The following is a 20,000-nucleotide window of genomic DNA, read 5'->3' on the forward strand; positions in this document are numbered from 1 at the left end:
TCACACTCTCATTCTCTCTGTCTCACTCTAATTCTCTCTCTCTCTCTCTCTCTCTCTCAGGGCCTTTGATGTTGAGCTCCTCTTCATCGCTCAGTGTTTCAGGATCCCCATAGCTGAAGTTGCCGTCAACTGGACAGAAATAGAAGGTCGGTGGGCTTTTTCATGTGGACATCTGTGTGTCTGTGTGTGTGTGTGTGTGATCTGTGGGTCTATAAATATCTCCTGCCAGAGATGTCGTCCTTGTTGCTCTTCTGTCTCTGCTTGTTCTCTTTGCTTCTCTTTCCTTCCTGAGCGTTGAGCCTCAGATCTCTAAAGCGTGACGTCGCTCCAGCAGCAGACGCCATGTTTCTGTGATGTGTATGATTTAAACCCCGCCTCTTTGTCTCCAGGGTCCAAGCTGGTCCCGTTCTGGAGCTGGCTGCAGATGGGACGCGACCTGATCATCATCCGCCTGCGCTACTTCACCGGAGCCTGGAAGCTGGAGTCGCCGCGGAAGACCGACTAGCCAATCGGGACGAGCCCCTCCCCCCCCCCGGCCTCACGGGGGAGGCGGCCTGCGACGGGGGGTCGACCAATCAATGATCAGAGAGTTTGACCTCATCTCCCTCTCTTGTTTGTTATCTGAGGACGAGAGGACGAAGGTGAAACGTCTTCCCGGTCCCCGTCTGTCTTCATTTGGACGTCGGCTCGTCGTGGCCCCGCCCGTTACACAGGGTTCTGTTGCCATGGCACCCAGGGTATAGACTGTTTGACTGATCCTTGTGCCCTGTTACTCTCATGTGTGTCTGATGGTCTGAGTGTTTCCATGTAGTGGAGGAATTCTGTGCTTTGACGTAAAGGAAAATAAAAGAAGTGACGTCACGGCTTGATGATGTCATTAATGTGCAGCAGGCGGTGTTCTGATGTTCTGAGCTTCTTCATCAGGTCTTCCTCCCCCCCGTCTGGCTGAGGGACAGAGTGTGTGGAGTTCTCAGGTGAGGCCGAGCGGAGCAGAAGGTTTTGTTGCTTATTAAAACCCGGTGCAGGTCTTCAGGCGGTCCCTGTTCCAGTATTGAAGGGATTCCAGCTCTGAAGTCCATAAATCTGTAAACCTGCTTCCTGGAACAAACCTCTCAAATCCTGGATCCTGTTTCATAAGCCTCATGTGGATCAGCTCCCTGGAGGAGGTCCAGCCTGCCTGTCTGTGGTCCGGATGAGTCAAGGCCCTCCTGTGGTGCCAGGCTGAGGTCCTCATCCTGATTCTGTCTGTCTGTCTGTCCTCAGCAGTAAGCATCAGCTGGTCGCCTCTCAGACAGCAGCAGAGTGAAGACTTGAACCTCTCTCCTCCTGTCTCCTCTCTCCTCCTGTCTCCTGTCTCCTCTCTCCTCTCTCCTCCTGTCTCCTGTCGCTCCCTTCAGGTCGGTGGATTCAACCTCAGCTTCTTCACGTCAGCGGTCGTCTGTATCTAGAACTGATTATAAGTTATAGATTGAGTTCAAAGACCCTCGCCCTCTGTGGATCTGTGTAGTTTGGTCATTTTGGACTGACAGCCAGCTCTCACACACACACACACTGTATTTACAGCTACGCTATTCAAGGAGCTTTACTCAGATCAGGTCTGAATCCTCTCAGCCTCCCTGGGGGGCCTCAGACCAGACTGGGGGGCCTCAGACCAGACTGGGGGGCCACAGTGGTCCACATAATCCTATAGATTACAGAAGGACTGTATTGATTAACATTATCATTAGTTTTATTGGTAAATACAGACTTGATTGACGACCAAAACAAAGCTATGACTCTCATTTCCTCATTTTGAACAGATTAGGGAGTGAAAAGTGAAGAACCTTAATAATCTTAATAAGTGTAATTGGTGATCTGCTCCTCCTGCGGCGCCGCGGCTCTGTGATCCACCTGGCGGGCCCTGGCGGGTCCTGGCGGGTCCAGAGTGATCAGATGTTGGGAGTATTGTTGGTTCCGCTGCAGTTGCTGTAAACTGTGAAAATGTCAAACTTGTAGACTGAGTGTCGCCAGCAGGGCTTGCGTCATTAACTGGACCAGTCACGCCACAGCCGATAAAGCAGCGTATCCATCCGCAAAGAGACACAGTGCCGCGCCGCGTCTACAACAATGGACGCAGGAGCAACCGAGAGTTACAGGAGCAGAAAGAGCGTGAACGTCTCATGATAGAGTCTGAGGGAAGCTGAGGCACAGATCATATGTGTTTTAATTATGTTATATTTATCTTATATCAACACATGTACGTACACAGGTGCAGTGTGTGTGTTTACGTGCATCATCATCTAAATTACACTGAAACCACATTCACAGGTTTTTATTGGTGTTCATTAAATATTTGGAATTCATTACATTCTATAACTTAAATATCTGAATGCACAGAGAGGCTCAAAGTGTAACGAGTTTGTTAATCTACTTAAACAATCTGAAGTTTAGATGATTGCATAAGCCTCAGTTATTAGCTCGCGCCTGACGCTGGAGTCTAGCGGAACATTTGGAATGGAAAATGAGCGCAGCAGAGGATCAACGCTGCGCTACTTCCTTCTTATTTACGTTAAACTCGACACCTGAGTGATCAAACAGAACAAAGTGTCACTGTTTACATCACTTTACGTCCCGGTTTAGACGCTGACGAGCTTAAAGCGCAGAACAATCCGCCTGAACCTCCTCTGTGTCGTAATGCGGCGGGATCGCGTATTAAAGGAGGAACAGGTGGGATCGATCCAAGGAGCCGCGCGCGTGCACGTGCCTCCGTTCCCGCGCCTGAATCCCTGAGCTACTGGTTGAGTTCCAGGAGGCGCAGGAGCAGCAGGAGGAGCGGGCGGAGGGATCTGGCGTGCAGGCGCTGCGGTTCCAGCCAGGCTGACGCCGCCGAGGCTGTGTGGCGCTCGGCTCCGTCTGGAGGAGTGGAGGCTCCGGGCTGAGACCTGAGAGCCGTCACGCTGCCGCACACACACACGAGCCGCCGGAGCCTCCGCCTTCACAATAAGACGAGGAGCCACAGGTGGTTCACTAATGTTTACAATAACATTCATGAACATTCATTAGTGACGCTATAACAACAACAACAACAACAACAGAGAAATTGTATCAATACACGGTAGAATCAGAAGTGTGTTAGTTTGTTAGTGGCTCGTGCGTGATTTAACCTGTTACATCTCGATGGAGGGATGATACTTATTACTCGTCATTATTACTCGTCATTCTGAAGCCATGACAACTGCAGGACTACTCAGCCTTGGCAGAGGTATGTACTTTCATTCTGACTTTTCTAAAAGTAATTAGTGCTCGTAGTCGTAGCAGCATCTTATTTCTTTATTATTATTGTGTTTTTTTCCGTTGGCGCACTAATGCGACGCATCTATGCATTTATTTTGAAATCCACCGGATGTCTCTTCTTTCTTTCAGTCCGTCTTGACCCTGGTCGTCGCAAACACTACCAACGTCAACACACACACGCGTACACTAACACACACACTAACACACCTTTGCTGCATGTGCGCTGTCCTGCCCCACAACAGGCGGTGAAGCCTCTACACACACTCACACTCCCTCACACACATACACACGGCTGTCTGCGCTGCACTTGTTATCACAGCAGAGGTGAGAAACATTTTAAACTATTTATTTATTTATTTATTAGGCGCTCGGCCTGAGACAGCGCGCGGCTGTTTGTTTGTTTCCTCTGTTAAATGTCTGAGAAAGTGATTGAATAATTGAATAATTGTCAGTTTGGTTCCTGTGAGTGGCGGAACGCCTCAGCTGTGACCTCACATCTGTGGACGCGTCCGGTTTGTGACCTCTTAGTGTATTTAGATTTAAAAACTTAAACAAACGCGGATACTCATGAGCGCGGCTCTTTGTTTACAGCTGACACGCTGTGTGTGTGTGTGTGTGTGTGTGTGTGTGTGTGTGTGTGTGTGTGTGTGTGTGTGTGTGTGTGTGTGTGCGTGTATGTGTGTGTGTATGTGTATGTGTGTGTGTTCTGCTCGGTAGCAGGTATATCTGAACTTTACCGGCACGGTGCGTTCACGGGTCAGCCCCCGTGTTTGGACAGAGCAGAGTGACTCAGTGTGCAGAGAGGAAGCTGCTGTGTTTACGTCCCGATGATAAAGCTTCAGGCAATTAGCCTATCAGAGCCGCAGACAGGGAGACGCCAGCGCCATAAAGCGACTGAAGAAGCCGCGCTGAGCCTGAGCGCCTCCGCTGTCATCGTAAACCTCCGCGACCTGTCTGTCTGTACCTCAGTTTGTCCCTGTGTCCCTCTGTCTGTCTGTCTCTCTTCCTGCTTGTCTGCCTGCCTGCCTGCCCCTCTGTCTATCTGTCTGCCTTCCTGTCTGCCTGTGTGTCTGCCCCTCTGCCTGTCTGCCTGAGTGACTGCCTGCTTGTCTGTCTGCCTGCCTGTCTGTCTGTCTGTTTAGGAGGAAACCAGAGCAAACAGCAGACGGATCAGATTCCGTCTCTTGTCCGTCTTTTTCCAGATTTGACAAAGACTTGAGTTCATCTCCAGAACAACAAGAACCAGGAAGCTTCATGCTGTCTGTCTCTAACCTGAGGGAGTCACACTGATGAAGAGTGTGTGTGTGTGTGTACTGAGGAAGAGCCGGTCTGCTCAAACACTCACACATCTACACAGACACACACTTTCTCTTCAGTCATCAGGATTCGACCAGAAGACAGAAACACAAAGCCCCTCCCCCTCCTGTCCTCTGATGTGTTCTGGCCAGACAGTTTGGCTCCTGGGCGTCAGAGGCACGATCAGAGAAACAGGCAGAGCGCTCCAGCTGCTCTCTCTGCTCCGGGTCGCTCTGCTGCTGCTGCTTGGTTTTCATTTGACTCAGTCAACATGTGGAGCGCAGCATAGCCCAGCACAGCATCCTACAAGCTAACTGATGAGAGAGTGAGAGGGAGAGAGAGAGAGAGAGGGAGAGAGAGAGAGAGGGAGTGAGAGTGAGAGTGAGAGGGTGAGAGTGAGTGAGAGAGGGGGTGAGAGACAGAGGATGAGAGTGAGACAGTGGGTGAGAGAGGATGAGATAGGCAGAGAGAGTGAGAGAGACATAGAGAGTGAGAGATAGAGGGAGTGAGAGTGAGATACACAGAGAGAGTTAGAGTAAGAGTGTGAGACTGTGAGTGAGAACGAGAGAGTGAGAGAGACAGAGAGAGTGATAGAGAGTGGGACAGTGAGACAGTGAGTGAGATAGGCAGAGAGAGTGAGAGAGGGTGAGAGATTGAGAGAGACAGAGTGAGTGAGAGAGTGCTTGGCAGTGTCTGGTTCTGGTCTGAGAGGCTCTGGCTGCTCTGGTCTTCACCTCTGAACTGTTGCTCTCTGTGTCCTCTTGTTTTCACTCAGATTAGCGCTTCCCCCTGCCTCTCACTCCTCTTGCCAGAGGATGGAAACCTGAGCTGGACGTCTGGCTGTGTGAGGAACAACCTTCCCAGCAGGAGGCTCTGCACTCAGGTCTGCCAGATTCCTTCTGTGCCAGCCGGGCCAGGATCAGGCTCTGCTCTGGGCTGGCAGGGGTCCAAGTCCTCCTGCAGCTCTGCTGGGAAGTAACAGAGCGTTACAAAGAGCAGCGTCTGTTTACAGAGCCGCTCTACCTCTCTCGCCCTCACCTCTCCGTTTCCTCTCCCTCCTGACTTCTCATCCTCCTCCTCCTCATTCCCGCTCTCCGGCCCCTCGCCGACCCGCCGATCCCTCGGCCGGCGCCCGTCGGCTCGTCCGTCTCGCGATGAACTCCACTACCTCCATCACGTCCCTGTTCTCCTTCACCAGCCCGGCGGTGAAGCGTCTGCTGGGCTGGAAACAAGGAGACGAGGAGGAGAAATGGGCCGAGAAGGCCGTGGACTCTCTGGTGAAGAAGCTGAAGAAGAAGAAGGGAGCGATGGAGGAGCTGGAGAGAGCGCTCAGCTGTCCAGGGCAACCCAGTGAGTATGAGGGAGGAAGAGGAGGAGGAGGAGGAGGAGGAGGAGGAGGATACACCTTTATATTTACCTTCACAGCAGTGTTTCATACTGAGACATGATGAGATGAAGATGAAGTTAGATTCAGATTTGATGAGTTTATGAGTCAAACACACACACACACACACACACACACACACACACACACACAGAATTCAAAATGACAGAAAAACACAAGTTGATCTGTTTGATTTGATTTGAGGCTGATTTTCCACTCATTTCTAACATTTGCAGCTGCAGCTCATCATGACACACACACACTCACACACACACACACACACACTCACTCACTCACTCACTCACTCACTCACTCACTCACTCACTCACTCACTCACTCAAACACACTGACTCACACACTTACACAGTCACACACACACACACACACTCACACAACTGAATCTTAATTCATAATAGACACATATTTAATAATCACAAAAACCTATAAAATAAGTATTGAATTATACTCAGAAATAGAGTTCAAGAAAATGTCTTAAATTATGAAAGAATTTATAAAAAAGTGTTCTCTTGCAGTGTGTGTGCGTGTGTGTTAGCATCAGCTCTACATGTGATTGATGTTACTGATCCTGATGCTGTGTGTTGTGCTGATCCTGATGCTGTGTGTTGTGCTGATCCTGATGCTGTGTGTTGTGCTGATCCTGATGCTGTGTGTTGTGCTGATCCTGATGCTGTGTGTTGTGCTGATCCTGATGCTGTGTGTTGTGCTGATCCTGATGCTGTGTGTGTGTGTTCTCTTGAGGTAAGTGCGTGACGATCCCTCGCTCTCTGGACGGGCGTCTCCAGGTGTCTCACAGGAAGGGCCTCCCTCACGTCATCTACTGCCGTGTGTGGCGTTGGCCCGACCTGCAGTCGCACCACGAGCTCAAAGCCCTGGAGTGCTGCGAGTTCCCCTTCGGCTCCAAGCAGAAGGACATCTGTGTCAACCCGTACCACTACAGACGCGTGGAGACGCCAGGTAGGGACGGGACGGACGGACGGAGGAACGGCTTCGCTTAAAAATAACATCGCTCACATATCGTTAACTGTAAATCTTTTATGAGTTTCCAAATAAAGACGGGAGATCCGATCCGTCAGCGTTCCCCAGAGTGGCAGGTTTGCGGTAAGTCGATCTTTTATAACCGCATCTCCGTTTGTTCTTCCTCTCCTCCTCCTCCTCCTCTTCCTCCTCTCAGTGCTCCCGCCCGTGCTGGTCCCTCGTCACAGCGAGTTCAACCCTCAGCACAGCCTGCTGGCCAAGTTCAGGAACGCGTCCCTGCACAGCGAGCCCCTGATGCCTCAGAACGCCACCTACCCAGACTCCTTCCCTCCGCTGCCCTGCGCCACCTTCACCTCCTCCCCCGCCTCCTCCTCCTCCCTCGCCCAGTCGCCCAGCGCTCAGAGTTTCCCCGACTCCCCCGACAGCTCGGCCGAGCCCGGCAGCCCGTATCACCTCACAGGTAGGAGCGGCGAGGCTCGGAGTCGTAGACGCGTGTGAAGTATGCGACTCGCTGACGAGACTCTGACTCGTCTGACAGTCGCGTCTTTTTGCCATTTCTGTCTTCTCCTCGTGATTTGAGAAACGTCTTCCCACAGCTGAGACGCCCCCGCCGCCCTACAGCATGATGGAGACGAGCCCGCAGGAAGACGTGAAGCCCAACAACTCCACAGACACGCTGAAGCTCACCTTCTCTGCCCCGCACAGAGGTAACACACACACACACACACACACACACACACACACACACACACACACACACACACACACACACACACACACACACACACTCACACTGCCCCCTAGTGGACAGAACATGTAGCCGTCTGGTCTGAGGTCTTGAGCGCTTGTTGCTCGTCTGTACTGCACCACAGAAGAAGAAGAGTGTGATGTCATTGTTTCCCCCCCGTGTTCCCCTCAGACATGCGTCCCGTGTGTTACGAGGAGCCGGAGTACTGGTGCTCCGTGGCGTACTACGAGCTCAACAACCGGGTGGGCGAGACGTTCCACGCCTCGTCCCGCAGCGTCCTGGTGGACGGATTCACCGACCCGTCCAACAACAAGAACCGCTTCTGCCTCGGCCTGCTGTCCAACGTCAACCGCAACTCCACCATCGAGCACACGCGCCGCCACATAGGCAAAGGTACGGCTCAGGCTCAGGCTCAGGCTCAGCTTTGTTTGTTTTATTGTCTTAAACTGAAGTCTTTGTGTTGTTGTATCATCAGATCAGTGTGAGACACCGGGTGTCAATCATTTAGGCCAAATGTTTGATTTTCACGCAGTAAAAGAACACAAAGTCTGTCATCATTGGACAGAGATCAAGCACACACACACACACACACACACACACACACACACACACACACACACACACACACACAAAATCCAGTAACAAACTCCTCCAACCCAAGGATCTTGTGTTCTGGATGAACCACAGTTGGACTGGAGGGCAGGAGGTTTCATTTCCTGTTTCTTCTTTCTTCTTCTTCTTCTTCTTCTTCTGCGTCTTCAGGTCTGCACCTGTACTACGTGGGCGGCGAGGTTTACGCCGAGTGCCTGAGCGACAGCAGCATCTTCGTCCAGAGCCGCAACTGCAACTTCCAGCACGGCTTCCACGCCACCACCGTGTGTAAGATCCCCAGCGGCTGCAGCCTGAAGATCTTCAACAACCAGCTGTTCGCCCAGCTGCTCGCTCAGTCCGTCAACCACGGCTTCGAGGTCGTCTACGAGCTTACCAAGATGTGCACCATCCGCATGAGCTTCGTCAAGGTAACCAAACCCATTCATACCTCTGCCAAGACCGACAACAGACCATGGTACTTTACACAGTTCACACAGGGTCGGCCTGGGGATGGAACTCAGGACCTCCTTTGGGTCACAATCATTTCAAACATCAGATCAGCTCCACAATTTCATAGGTTCAGTGACCTTTCAATCAATCAATCAATCAATCAATCAGTGACATCATGTGTTCCACCTCAAACCTTCATGAGTTTATGACTCTAACATCATCTGCTGTTATTTCAGTCTTTGGCTCAGACCCACAGGGAGGCCGAGCTGTTGAATCCTAACATACGCCACGATACACAGCCTCCTCCTGTTACACACACACACACACGCACACCATCGCTCTGCAGCTATTCATTGTGATAATTACCTAACATACCAACACGCACAGCTGAGGTTTCGGATGTTAAAATAGCCGTTTTGTTTCCTGATTCCTGTCGTCAGGGCTGGGGCGCAGAGTACCACCGTCAGGACGTGACCAGCACCCCCTGCTGGATCGAGGTGCACCTGCACGGCCCGCTGCAGTGGCTGGACAAGGTTCTGACTCAGATGGGCTCTCCGCACAATCCCATTTCCTCCGTGTCGTAACGTGAAAAACGCACGCACACAATCTCTACGCATTTCCGCCTCCGGGTTTTCTGTCCCGCCTCGGCTCGCCTGTCGCATCGTACAAATGTAGCGTCTCCAAGCGGCTTCATCACCTAGCAACAAAACCCAACATGCATTTGGTTTGGCCAGTTTACAGCTCCAGTGTTTCTACAAGTCAGAACAGAACAATGACTCTGCATCTATTCTCTCCCTCTCTCTCTCTCTCTCTCTCTTTCGCTCTCTCTCTCTCTCTCTCTCTCTCTCTCTCTCTGGGATATATTTGTAGGTACTGAGTATTTGAATCTTTGTCTCCATTTGTTGATTGAATGTTTGACTTCCTGTTTGCTTTTTACTCGCTGCATTAAAGTTGTTTTATCTTATATCTAATACTTGTGGTGCTTCATTGGGTCATTAAATCCATTTTCTCCTTCTTATTCTCGTTCTTTTTTTTTTCTTCACCCCTTTTTTCTCATTTTCCTAATTTTTCCATTCTCTTGTTCTTTCTTCACCTCCTATTTCGAATTTTTTATTTTTCTATTCTCGTTCTTTTTCTTCACCGCCTTTTTTTGTCTTCTCTCGTTCATTTTCTTTACCTCCATTTTCTCCATATTCTATTCTCTCGTTCTTTTCCCTACACCTTTTTCTCGTTCTTCTTTTCTTTGTTTTTACGAGAGAATAGAAAATGGAGGTGAAGAAAATGAACGAGAGAATGGAAATTTCAGAAAGAGGAAAAAGAATGCGAATAGAAAGATGAAAAAAAATGAAAAAGCTGAATATCATTTTCTAGAATAAAAAGGAACAATGAAGCATTGTCTAGTTTGAATTTCAAAAACATTTTATTTCTGGAATTTCTTCCTCAATCAGACGTTTCTACAAACAAATAGAAAACTCTGACTCCTCCCACATTTAGCTTCCTAACCCGCTTCTTCAGCCTCCAGACGTTTATCATCCTGACCATAAAAACACACACTGTACACACTCATGTCAACACGTTTACACAACAGTGACACACAATCTGCCAGTGGGGCAACATTTTCAGACGGTCAGAGGTTTAAAATCCTGCATTAAAAGGGGCCCTGAACGCACCACGTGCCTGATTGTAACAAAGCTCCGTTATAAATATTAAAAACACAGAAATCTGTAAAACTCTCACATTATTATATACCACACAGAGGTGAGGAAGAGGAGGAGGGCAGGAGGTGAAGGGGAGGGAGGGAGGAGTCATTAGCATAATAAATAAGTATAATGTAAAAAATACATTCTACAGTGAACGCAGGATCAAATAATCAGATTGATTATAAAATGCTGTAACATTCACAGAGACGAGTCGTCCTTCAGTGCAGACGATGAGGAGGAAACCAAGGATGAATGTTGTGTTTATATAGGAAACCTCACTTCCTACTGAGGATCAGACTCAGGATCAGACTCAGCCTCATGTGTGTCCACCTTATTCCTTATTTCCCAGCGACAAAGTGAAGCCCGACCGCCGGCGTCAGCAGCCTGGGAACTGCTGCTGTGATTGGCTGCGGCTCTGTGAGGCCAGAAGCTGCTGCTGCTGCTGCAGGAAGCTGATGACCTCAGGACTCCTGAGCAGAGACTACAGGACACACACACACACACACACACACACATATAGAGTCACCTTATCATATTCATGTCATCAAATCATATCTCGTTACAAAGTGGCGCCATCTGCTGGTGAGTGTGTTTCTGTTTTTGTCGAGAGAGAGAGAGAGAGAGAGAGAGAGAGAGAGAGAGAGAGAGAGAGAGAGAGAGAGAGAGAGAGAGAGAGAGAGAGAGAGAGAGAGAGAGAGAGAGAGAGAGATCCTCTGTAAGTCAGAGCTCATGTTGGTCTGAGCAAACATCAGCTGGAGCAGGAAGAAGAAGAAGCAGAAGAAGAAGAAGCAGCAGTGACAGCAGAGAGACATGGTCCTGGTCCTGACTCGGTCCAGCTGGGACTCACCAGTCTCTTCTGGTTGAGGACCTGCTCGATCAGTGAGGGTCTGGCTGGTCGGTCCCCCATGGCCCCCAGACGCTGCTTGTTCACAGAGACTGGACGCTCCTCATTGTTCTCCTGTGGTAAACAACAACAACAACGCCATGACGTCATTGATGAATCAACAGTTCGCCAACAACGTTAGATGGAGCAAAAGTTTATAGACTTCAGACTTAAGCTGAACTTAAAGGTCTGACTGCTAAGTATCGATACATGTGTGATAATCAATATGTCTCATAAACGTAAGTAGTAGTATTCGCCATGTGTTCTCGTGAGTTCTCGTGAGTTCTCGTCACCTCCAGTTTGCCGCTGGACATGGCCTGGTCGCTCTTCTTCTTCTTGTATTTGTCCTTATACATCTTGTTCCGGTGTTTCTTACACATCCAGGGTTTCCGCTGCTTGGCCACCTGGCTCGTGGTCTCCGTGCAGCCGTCGTAGGTGCACTGTTTGGGGGCGTTGTCCCCCTCGGACATGTCCTCGTCGTTGAGCTCCTCCGGGCTGGCGGCGCTGTCCCGGGGGTCTGAGGTGTCCAGGACGTCGCTCTCCTCGTCCAGGTCGTCCATGTCGTAAGAGGCGCTGCTGTCCGGTTCGAGCGGCGTGAGGACGTTCCTGCTGTCCAGCACGCCGCTCTTGTTGACGTAGTACCTCTGTCCGTCCTTGGTGAGCAGCAGCGTGGAGTCCCGGTCTCTGCTCGCCGGGGCGGAAGCTTCTTCTTCGCTCATGACGGCGGCGCAGAGTGAAACAGAAAGCAGCTTCAGCTAGCAGGGAGCTAACCTCCTAGCATCTGGCTCTATGGCCGCCGGCTCGCTCGTTCGGGTTTCGTTTCCTCGCTCGGTTTCCCTTGCAGTGTTCACGCAGAGTTCACAGCTCTGTGCGCGCCATCATGAGTGACACGGATCATTTAACACTTTAACGCTTTAAGAGCAGCGGCCATTGATCCGCACAGGGTCGCGTCTGACCTGGAGCGTCTTCTTCGTGCGTCTGTATTTTGGTGGTCTCTTGTGTTATACTGACCTCAAGCGGAGGGTTTGGTGATAAACACACGGCACCTTTCAACGGAGAAGTTGAATACATATATACAATGAGAATATAAATAATAAAAGTGAAAAGAAAAGTAAAGATCCATCTATAACAACTCTACCGTTACCTTTGTAAATGTGTACCTGACAGTGACAAGCCTGTGATGTCCTTTGGTTCTGACTGGTTCCGGTTCCGGTTCTTGCTATCCCACCGGTTTCATCTCCGTCGTTTCTCCTCTGCCAGCTGTGGTTTCAAAGAGCCAAGCCGCCTCCTTACCGATAGGGGCGCTGTTCTCACAGGAAACTGCAGCATCACTTTAATATTGATGAACTAATATTCCTTTTTAATCATATTTATATTCATCAACGGGGGCAATGTTGTTGGACTTAATACACTCCTATTGTAATTTCACCACTATACAGATTTAACAGACACAGACCATTTATTTTTAAACACATTTTATTATTATTACTATCATTAATAGACCATTGTTGAACAGAGGTACATGTATTGGTATTGCAACAGATCGTAATAGTGTGGTGCAGCGGTGAGAGCACTTTGGTACGACCGGGTGTGCGGAGAGTGAATGTCACCAGCACATCATCATCATCATCATCATCATCACGTTACTGTACGTGTGATGACCAAACCCTAAACACACAAACTAGCAGACAAACGTTGTGACGTCCGTCTCTCCCTCCGCTCACGTCTCTCCTCTGCTTCTATCTGACATTGTTTCATTGGTTACTTTTGCAAAGGAAGTGACATCATTCCCCTGTGTCCGACAGGAAGCAGCCTCCTCTTCCCCACTGCTCACTGATAAACACGATTAGCTGATTTGTTTATAGTTGTCATTGACGTACAGCTAGAAAAGAACCTATCAAAATAAATCAAAGTGATATTTACAGAACATACAAAACAACAGTTCATCACTAAGCAGTTGAATAAGAATAGGCTACTGTATGTTCGTCATGCTTCCATCAGAGACAGACAGAGATAAATCCTTGATCTGGAATTCTTGCTGGTTTTCTGCTGTCCAGACTGATTTCCTCTCCCATCTTTCTGACAGCAGTGATACTCCAGAGGCCGCATTCACAAAGAATCTCATGTAAACGGCACTAAGAGCTCCGGAGTTTCCTCTGCAGAGCTATGAAAACAAAATCTACTGTCACTGGAATGGAGAGGATGAAGAGGATTGTTGCTGAATTCATCGTGAAGACGCAGCAGCCAGAGGCACCGATGATGTCGACATGGGAGGGAGATCAGCTGTCAGGCTCAGTGTCAGGCTCAGCTCCAGCTTTTAAACTGGGGTAAGATCACTGCACGTATATGGACCAGCCATGGAGACAGACAGCTTCAGGTTTGAGCCAGTCCAACACACACACACAGACAGAGAGAGAGAGAGAGAGAGAGAGAGAGAGAGAGACACTAACTCCCATTCACACCTTCAGGTCATTAAGCGTTTCCCATTCACATAAGGTGCATGATGTCTGGATCAGTGGTTCTCAAAATGGGCTACATGTACCACTGGTGGCACCTTCTTCTCTTAGCTACTTTAAGTGCTTTATGAAACAATAACATCTTAAAATTAATCTGCAGAATAACACCAGGAATGTTACAATGGTTTTCTTCTTCATCGTCATCTTCATCATCATGTTTATTGCTACAAAGCCAATTTGATGGGAGTGAGCTGCGGTGGATGGAGGCTTGACTCTGGGTGTGACGTGAAGGCAGAGGGGAGGAGCCTCTGTCTTCTCTGTGTGTTTCTAATCTCACTCAGGGAAACACTTTCAGTTTCACTTTCTCTCCATCTGGAACTGTGTGTGTGTGTGTGTTTGTGTGTGTGTGTGTGTGTGTGTGTGTGTGACAGAACCTGACTGAACACACTGACACACAGGTGAGTGTGATTGATGTCTGATGAGAGTCTGTAGATGGCGGCGCGCTTAGAACCTCTGGAGCAAAACGTAAACAAGGCCGATGAGCCGAGCGTGAAAACATCAAGAACACAAACGGGACTCAGAAAAGAAGACGGAGTGGAAAACGCTCAGAAATGTTGGAAAATTTGCTACACAAGCACTTGAATGCTGTTATCAGTTACCAAAAAGGAACAACAAGCAATCAATCAAACGCACCATAAGTGATTAATAGCAGTTTGTGTAAAATGTAAAACTGTATCGCTGCTGTGGAGCTTTACAGGAAGGCATCGCCATGACCGCCACTTTCCTCCGTGACCGCCGCTTTCCTCCGTGACCTCGGCTTTCTTCCGTGACCTCGGCTTTCCTCCCGCTCTGTGTTTCTGTACCTCTTAGTTGCTGTTTTGGTAATAAACTCTAACATGTCTCCTCACAGTGAGCAGCTGCTTTACATCGACACACTTTCCCGTCGCTTCTCCCCGCCGAGCTCTTAGGATAGAAGTCAACAAAAACACAAATCCGTATTGAAAAAGAGAAATACGTATTAAAAATGCACTGGATAAGGAATAAATAAGGTTCAATAAAACATGAACGTTGGTCCGTATTCTCATTTTGCTGCGTGGAGCTTCTCCACCGTCCAGCTCCGATCATCACCACAGGGCCGAACGCCGCCGCCGTCGCCCTCGCCGGGCTCCTGGAGCTCTGGATCGTGTGCTCAGATGAGAGAATGGTCAAAATGAAATCAAAGTCTTTTCACCTCACTCAGTTTTTGCCTTCTTCCTCCTGATTCCTGTTACTTGTTGCCTCTAGAGTGTCCGTCCTCCTCCTCCTCCTCCTCCTCCTCCTCCTCTTCTTCCTCCTCTATCCACCAGTTCATCGATCTCTCCTCCAGGTTTGGGAGATGAACTCCAGGGAGCAGAACATTTTCCTCCCTGTTCACCTCCAGCCCTGAACGGGAGAATGTTAGGGACTCTTCCTCCTCCTCCTCCTCCGCATAGAGGGAGGAGCTGGACGAGGACGATTCCTTCCCCCGCCTCCCCCTTTCCTTACACCTTCTATCTAGACGGGCGAGTTGGGGGAGTGGAGGGTGCTGACCGAGCTGATGGAGGAGTCTGATGGGAGGTCGGGGGTCGGGGAGGCTGCGGGGCAGGAGTCAGGGGTCAGAGAGGGAGGGGCCATGGAGAGGCCAGGGAGGCAACTGGGTGGCTCCGCCCTCTAGGTGTGTTTGGTCGGTGTTGTTGTCGTCGTCAGCAGCAAAGGCAACAGCTTCACATCCGGGTGGCGTCCTCGTCTGAGAACCTGCCCCTCCTTATCAAGAGCGGTGGCCTGGAACAACAGGAAGGTTAGGATTAGAACCAACAACCACAGGGAGAGGGAATCCAGCATGGAGGAGCAGCAGAGCCTCACGGGATCCACAAGAAATGATTCAGATTTGATTACTTACCAGAGGAAATTTAAAAATTAAATTAAATTAAATTAAATTAGATTAAATTAAATTAAATTAAATTAAATTAAATTAAATTAAATTAAATTAAATTAAATTAAATTAAATTAAATTAAATTAATCCAAGCATCTTATTTCTGTTTGATTGGTTGAAATATTGCCAATATGTATGATGGTGTTATTGAGACGTCTGCAGTTACTCCACATGGTTCAGACTCACAGAACAAGCCTGGGGACAAAATGACTTCATTCACAGAGAAAATGAATAAAAAGGTTCAGGGGCTTCAGCTTTAGACCGGGGCATGAAGCCAACAAATCTAAAAGACGCTGAAGCTGAATTACAACATAAACATCAGCAACAGACAGGAAGCGATGAGTCAAAGCTGCGGGTGAGTGAGGGATGAAGAACAATAAAGCAGAAGAAGCCAAACACAGACAGCACGGAGCGGCGGACACAGCGGGACGACAAAGTGCACAACAGAACCCACTCAGCGGGGAGGACAGACACCATTTGGGCCGTTTTGTTTTGCTTTGCGAGCGTCTAATCAGCTGCGTCGCTATGGAAACCTGGCGTACCTGATCCAGTACATGGCCGGGTGCTGGTAGAAATCCAACGACCCAGATCTCTGCATAGAAAAGCTGTCATCCAGCTGAACACAAAGAGAAACCACACCGGCTCGTTTGAAAGTGGAAGAACACAGCAAAGACACTGGAACAAGAAGAAGAAGAAGACGGAACCAGAGCAGGTGCATTATGGGTAGTGCAGGGACTTACAGAGATGACGGACACTCCAGCTGTGGTGTCGCTGACTCGGGGACTCGTGTTGAAGTGCTTCTTGATCTTTCCTGCTACTGACAACTGGTGATCATTCTCACATAGACCTTCATCCTGAGAGGAGGAGGAGAGGAGAGGAGGAGAGGAGAGTAGATTGAGTCCTTGTGTTCTCTTCCTTGGAGGTGTGATGTTCTCCTCTCTCTCTGTACTCACAGTGACCCATGGATGCTCCAGGACCTGCAGAGCCGTGTGTCTCTGATCAACCTCCACCGCCAGCATGGAGCGGATCAACTCCTACAGCAGAGCACACACACACACACATGTCAGAGAGACACACACATACACAGACACAGACACACACAGACACAGACACAGACACAGACACAGACACGGACACACACACACACACACACACACACACCTTGGCTGTGTCTGACACGTTGTCCCAGTATGGAAGTGGGAACTCCAGCTGCCCCATCAGGATCTGGTCAAAGAGGACTTCCTGGTCATCAGTGCTGCTGCAAACACACACACACACACACACACACACACACACACACACACATGTTCAGAACACAACTGGAGCTGCATTACTCTAAGTGACCACCAGGGGGTCTCAAACACAACTTTTCAGAGTGTGGCACTGGGTTAAGAGCGACTTTCTCAAGTTTCCCGTCTTGGCTCCTCACAGTGAGGCCACAGAGGCCACAGAGGTCACAGAGGTCACAGAGGTCACAGAGGTCACAGAGTCTGAGCCTCACTCACCCTCTGAAGGGAGGGAAACCACACAGGAGGATGTAGGTGATGACTCCAGCTGCCCAGATGTCCACCTTAAGGCCGTACCTGCACAGAGAGCAGAGGAGGGACAGATCAGAGGTCAGACCAGGAGGGACGCAGAGACAGAGACATCCTGATCCTCGTCCTGCTCTCACCCCGTCTCTGCGATGATCTCAGGTGCTACATAAGTGGGGGTCCCACAGACGGTGTACAGGGGTCCGTCCACCACCGTCGCCAAGCCGAAGTCGCCCAACTTCAGGCTTTTACTGCCGTCTGCGTGCTCGTATACCTGAAGACAGGAGGGACGGACACAGGCAGAGAGGACTGTGAACACGGGGGACAGTAGGGAGGGACACAGAGGAGGAAGAGGAGCAGGAGGAGGAGGAGGAAGAGGAGCAGAACCCACCAGCAGGTTCTCAGGCTTGATGTCTCTGTGGACGATGTTGAGGCTGTGCAGGTACTTGATGGCGTTGGTGAGGTTGTACAGCATCCCGCTGGCGTCTCGCTCTGTGTACCTGTTGGCCGAGGTGATGGCGTCGAACAGGTCGCCCCCCTGTGGACAAATCAATCACAGCAGGCGGGTGGGAGTCAGAACCATTCAGAACCAGAACCAGAACCAGAACCAGAACCAGAACCAGAAAAATACTTGATTTCTCTTTCTTTCATTGAAATTCAAGTTTTCTCTCAATCTCATTTTTGTAATTCATCCTGTCTTAATCTTGTCCTCTCTCTCTCTCTCTGACTCTCTCTGTCTCTCTCACTCTGTCTGTCTGTCTCTCTCTGTCTCTCTCTGACTCTCTCTCTCTCTCTCTCTCTCTCTCTGACTCTCTCTCTCTCTCTCTCGCTCTCTGACTCTCTCTCTCTCTCTCTCTCTCTCTCTCTCTGACTCTCTCTCTCTCTCTCTCTGACTCTCTCTCTCTCTCTCTCTCTCTCTGACTCTCTCTGTCTCTCTCACTCTGTCTGTCTCTCTCTCTCTCTCTCTCTCTCTCTCTCTCTCTCTCTCTCTCTCTCTGACTCTCTCTCTCTCTCTCTCTCTCTGACTCTCTCTCTCTCTCTCTCTCTCTCTCTCTCTCTGACTCTCTCTCTCTCTCTCTCTCTGACTCTCTCTCTCTCTCTCTCTCTCTCTCTCTCTCTCTCTCTCTCTCTGCACTAAGTAGAGCAGAGGCTCTTTAAATAGAGCTTCACCCTGCACAGACTCAGACGACCTGCATGGCAACACTTATTAAAACGTGAAAGCTGTCAAATACCACAGCTGAGACACTAAAGGAGCAGTGTGCACCTGACCTTCCTCTTTCTCTCTCTCCCTCCCTCCCTCCTTCTCCCTCTCTCTCTCTCCCTCCCCCTCTCTCTCTCTCCTCCTCATTCATCCACAGCTCTTGGCTCTCGTCTCTCTCCATCCTCCTACTTTGGACTCTCTGGCACGTCCGCTCTATTCTCCTCCAGATTGCCTCTCATCTATATTCTGTAGTACTCCGCAGCCCCGCACTGACAGACGGAACACACACACACACACACACACACACACACACACACACACACACACACACACACGCACACACTCCTGCCTGCTGCATTATGCACAAACGTTTCTTGACTCAGAGACAGAGAGAGAATGAGGAATGTGAACACACACACGTGTGCTCCGGGCTCCATCCCTCATCGTGTGTGTGACCTGCTGGAATCCATCATTCGCCTCACGAGCTGAATGTCTGTGTGTGTGTGTGTGTGTGTGCGCCCCCTGCTGGCAGCGTACTGAACCAAACATTGGCCTGCATCATTTCGGGGAAAGGCCGAGACATTGGGTTCATTTTCATTCACTGTCAGACAGACAGACAGGAAGACAGACAGGAAGCCAGACAGACCTTGACCAGCTCCATGACCAGGTAGAGCTCGCTGTAAGTGTCCATCTCCTCGATGAGCAGGACGATGTTGGGGTGTTTGACCCTGCGCAGGATGGCCACCTCGTTCTGGATCATGTGCTCCTGGAACAAAGAGGAGAACAGGAACGACTCAGCAAATCAATCTATGACATCAGAACAACAATAACAACAACATGTGGGGCTTTGGGGGACTTCCTGTTACCTTTCCTCTGCATTTGCCCTTGTTGATGATCTCAGCGCGTACTCCCGTCCCGTTGAATGCTCCACACACTCCCGCACCACTGCAAAGTTCCCGTCCCCTAACGTGCGTCCCACCTTGTACCGGTCAGAGATGTAGGACGGCACGGCTGGAACCTCGTCCACCGGAAGATCCACTGCTGAGAGGAAGGAGACCCGGGTCAGTGTGGAGGACAACAGACATGGAGGTCAAATCATTTTCACCGTCTAAATTCAATTTGTTCTGCTTTATTTACAGGACTTCCACATGTGCCTCGTGTCCTCACCTTCAGTCACAGCTCCGTCTCCCTCCTCCACTGAGTTGGACACTTTAGAGGAAGACAGGGAGGTAGAGGAGCCCTGGGAGCCCTGAAGAGATGGAGAGGTAGAAAGAGAGAGAGACGGAGAGAGAGAGAGAGAAAGAGAGAGAGAGGAGAGATTAATCTTGTCCTCTTTATATTTGGACTTTATTTTCATCATCTGAATTTTGGCTGCTTATTTTTTATTCTTTAATCTTTTTCTTTGACATGATTCACAGTAACATCGTCTGATATTTAGTCAAAGTTTAAATCCTCAAAGTGACGACATCACAGATAAACACGGAGGAATCAAAGCTCAGTGTGAAACGAGTCAGAGCTCCAGATGAAAACACATCAGA

General features: G+C 49.6%; 3 protein-coding genes and 1 pseudogene across 5 annotated transcripts in view; 2 read left to right on the top strand and 2 right to left on the bottom strand.

The window, feature by feature from the left end:
* Window positions 1-861, top strand: part of alg5 (ALG5 dolichyl-phosphate beta-glucosyltransferase) — a 4,155-nt gene extending 3,294 nt beyond the window's left edge. The window contains exons 9-10 of the mRNA XM_076170612.1: window positions 61-146; window positions 390-861. Of these exons, the coding sequence (XP_076026727.1) occupies window positions 61-146; window positions 390-505 (202 nt within the window). The 3' untranslated portion in view covers window positions 506-861. The remainder of the gene's footprint in view (window positions 1-60; window positions 147-389) is intronic.
* A 2,575-nt stretch (window positions 862-3,436) lies between these two features.
* Window positions 3,437-9,676, top strand: smad9 (SMAD family member 9). 3 transcript variants are annotated; one of them, XM_076170615.1, is made up of 9 exons: window positions 3,437-3,597; window positions 3,991-4,229; window positions 5,345-5,919; window positions 6,713-6,928; window positions 7,146-7,409; window positions 7,546-7,656; window positions 7,869-8,090; window positions 8,460-8,716; window positions 9,179-9,676. In XM_076170615.1, exons 3-9 carry the CDS (start codon window positions 5,724-5,726, stop codon window positions 9,320-9,322), a joined length of 1,410 nt encoding a protein of 469 aa, XP_076026730.1. In that variant the 5' UTR covers window positions 3,437-3,597; window positions 3,991-4,229; window positions 5,345-5,723; the 3' UTR covers window positions 9,323-9,676. The 3 variants fall into 3 exon arrangements, with proteins under 3 accessions (XP_076026730.1, XP_076026729.1, XP_076026728.1); XM_076170614.1 differs by lacking the exon at window positions 3,991-4,229 and having other exon boundaries at window positions 4,476-5,919; XM_076170613.1 differs by lacking the exon at window positions 3,991-4,229.
* Window positions 9,677-10,544: 868 nt separating this feature from the next.
* On the bottom strand, window positions 10,545-12,314 carry rfxap (regulatory factor X-associated protein). Its single transcript, XM_076170601.1, has 3 exons — window positions 11,615-12,314; window positions 11,286-11,396; window positions 10,545-10,919 (listed from the first exon to the last, which is right to left on the bottom strand). The coding sequence occupies exons 1-3, from the start codon at window positions 12,038-12,040 to the stop codon at window positions 10,815-10,817; spliced, it is 642 nt and encodes a 213-aa protein (XP_076026716.1). The 5' UTR covers window positions 12,041-12,314; the 3' UTR covers window positions 10,545-10,814.
* Window positions 12,315-15,519: 3,205 nt separating this feature from the next.
* LOC143016339 (serine/threonine-protein kinase DCLK1-like) overlaps window positions 15,520-20,000 on the bottom strand; it is a 5,380-nt pseudogene continuing 899 nt past the window's right edge.

The sequence above is a fragment of the Genypterus blacodes genome, unplaced genomic scaffold, assembly GCF_046128005.1.
Source record: "Genypterus blacodes isolate CSIRO-AG114 ecotype Tasmania unplaced genomic scaffold, CSIRO-AGI_Gbla_v1 ptg000225l_1, whole genome shotgun sequence".
Classification (NCBI taxonomy): Eukaryota; Metazoa; Chordata; class Actinopteri; order Ophidiiformes; family Ophidiidae; genus Genypterus; species Genypterus blacodes.

Excerpts from the sequence above, each read along its gene's own strand:
- rfxap (XM_076170601.1), bottom strand. The coding sequence starts at position 12,040 with ATGAGCGAAGAAGAAGCTTCCGCCCCGGCGAGCAGAGACCGGGACTCC. Across the intron at positions 11,397-11,614 it reads TGTCCAGCGGCAAACTGGAG|GAGAACAATGAGGAGCGTCC; the intron begins GTGACGAGAACT and ends TGTTTACCACAG. Across the intron at positions 10,920-11,285 it reads TCCTCAACCAGAAGAGACTG|TCTCTGCTCAGGAGTCCTGA; the intron begins GTGAGTCCCAGC and ends TGTGTCCTGTAG.
- smad9 (XM_076170615.1), top strand. The coding sequence starts at position 5,724 with ATGAACTCCACTACCTCCATCACGTCCCTGTTCTCCTTCACCAGCCCG. Across the intron at positions 5,920-6,712 it reads CAGCTGTCCAGGGCAACCCA|GTAAGTGCGTGACGATCCCT; the intron begins GTGAGTATGAGG and ends TGTTCTCTTGAG. Across the intron at positions 7,410-7,545 it reads CAGCCCGTATCACCTCACAG|CTGAGACGCCCCCGCCGCCC; the intron begins GTAGGAGCGGCG and ends GTCTTCCCACAG.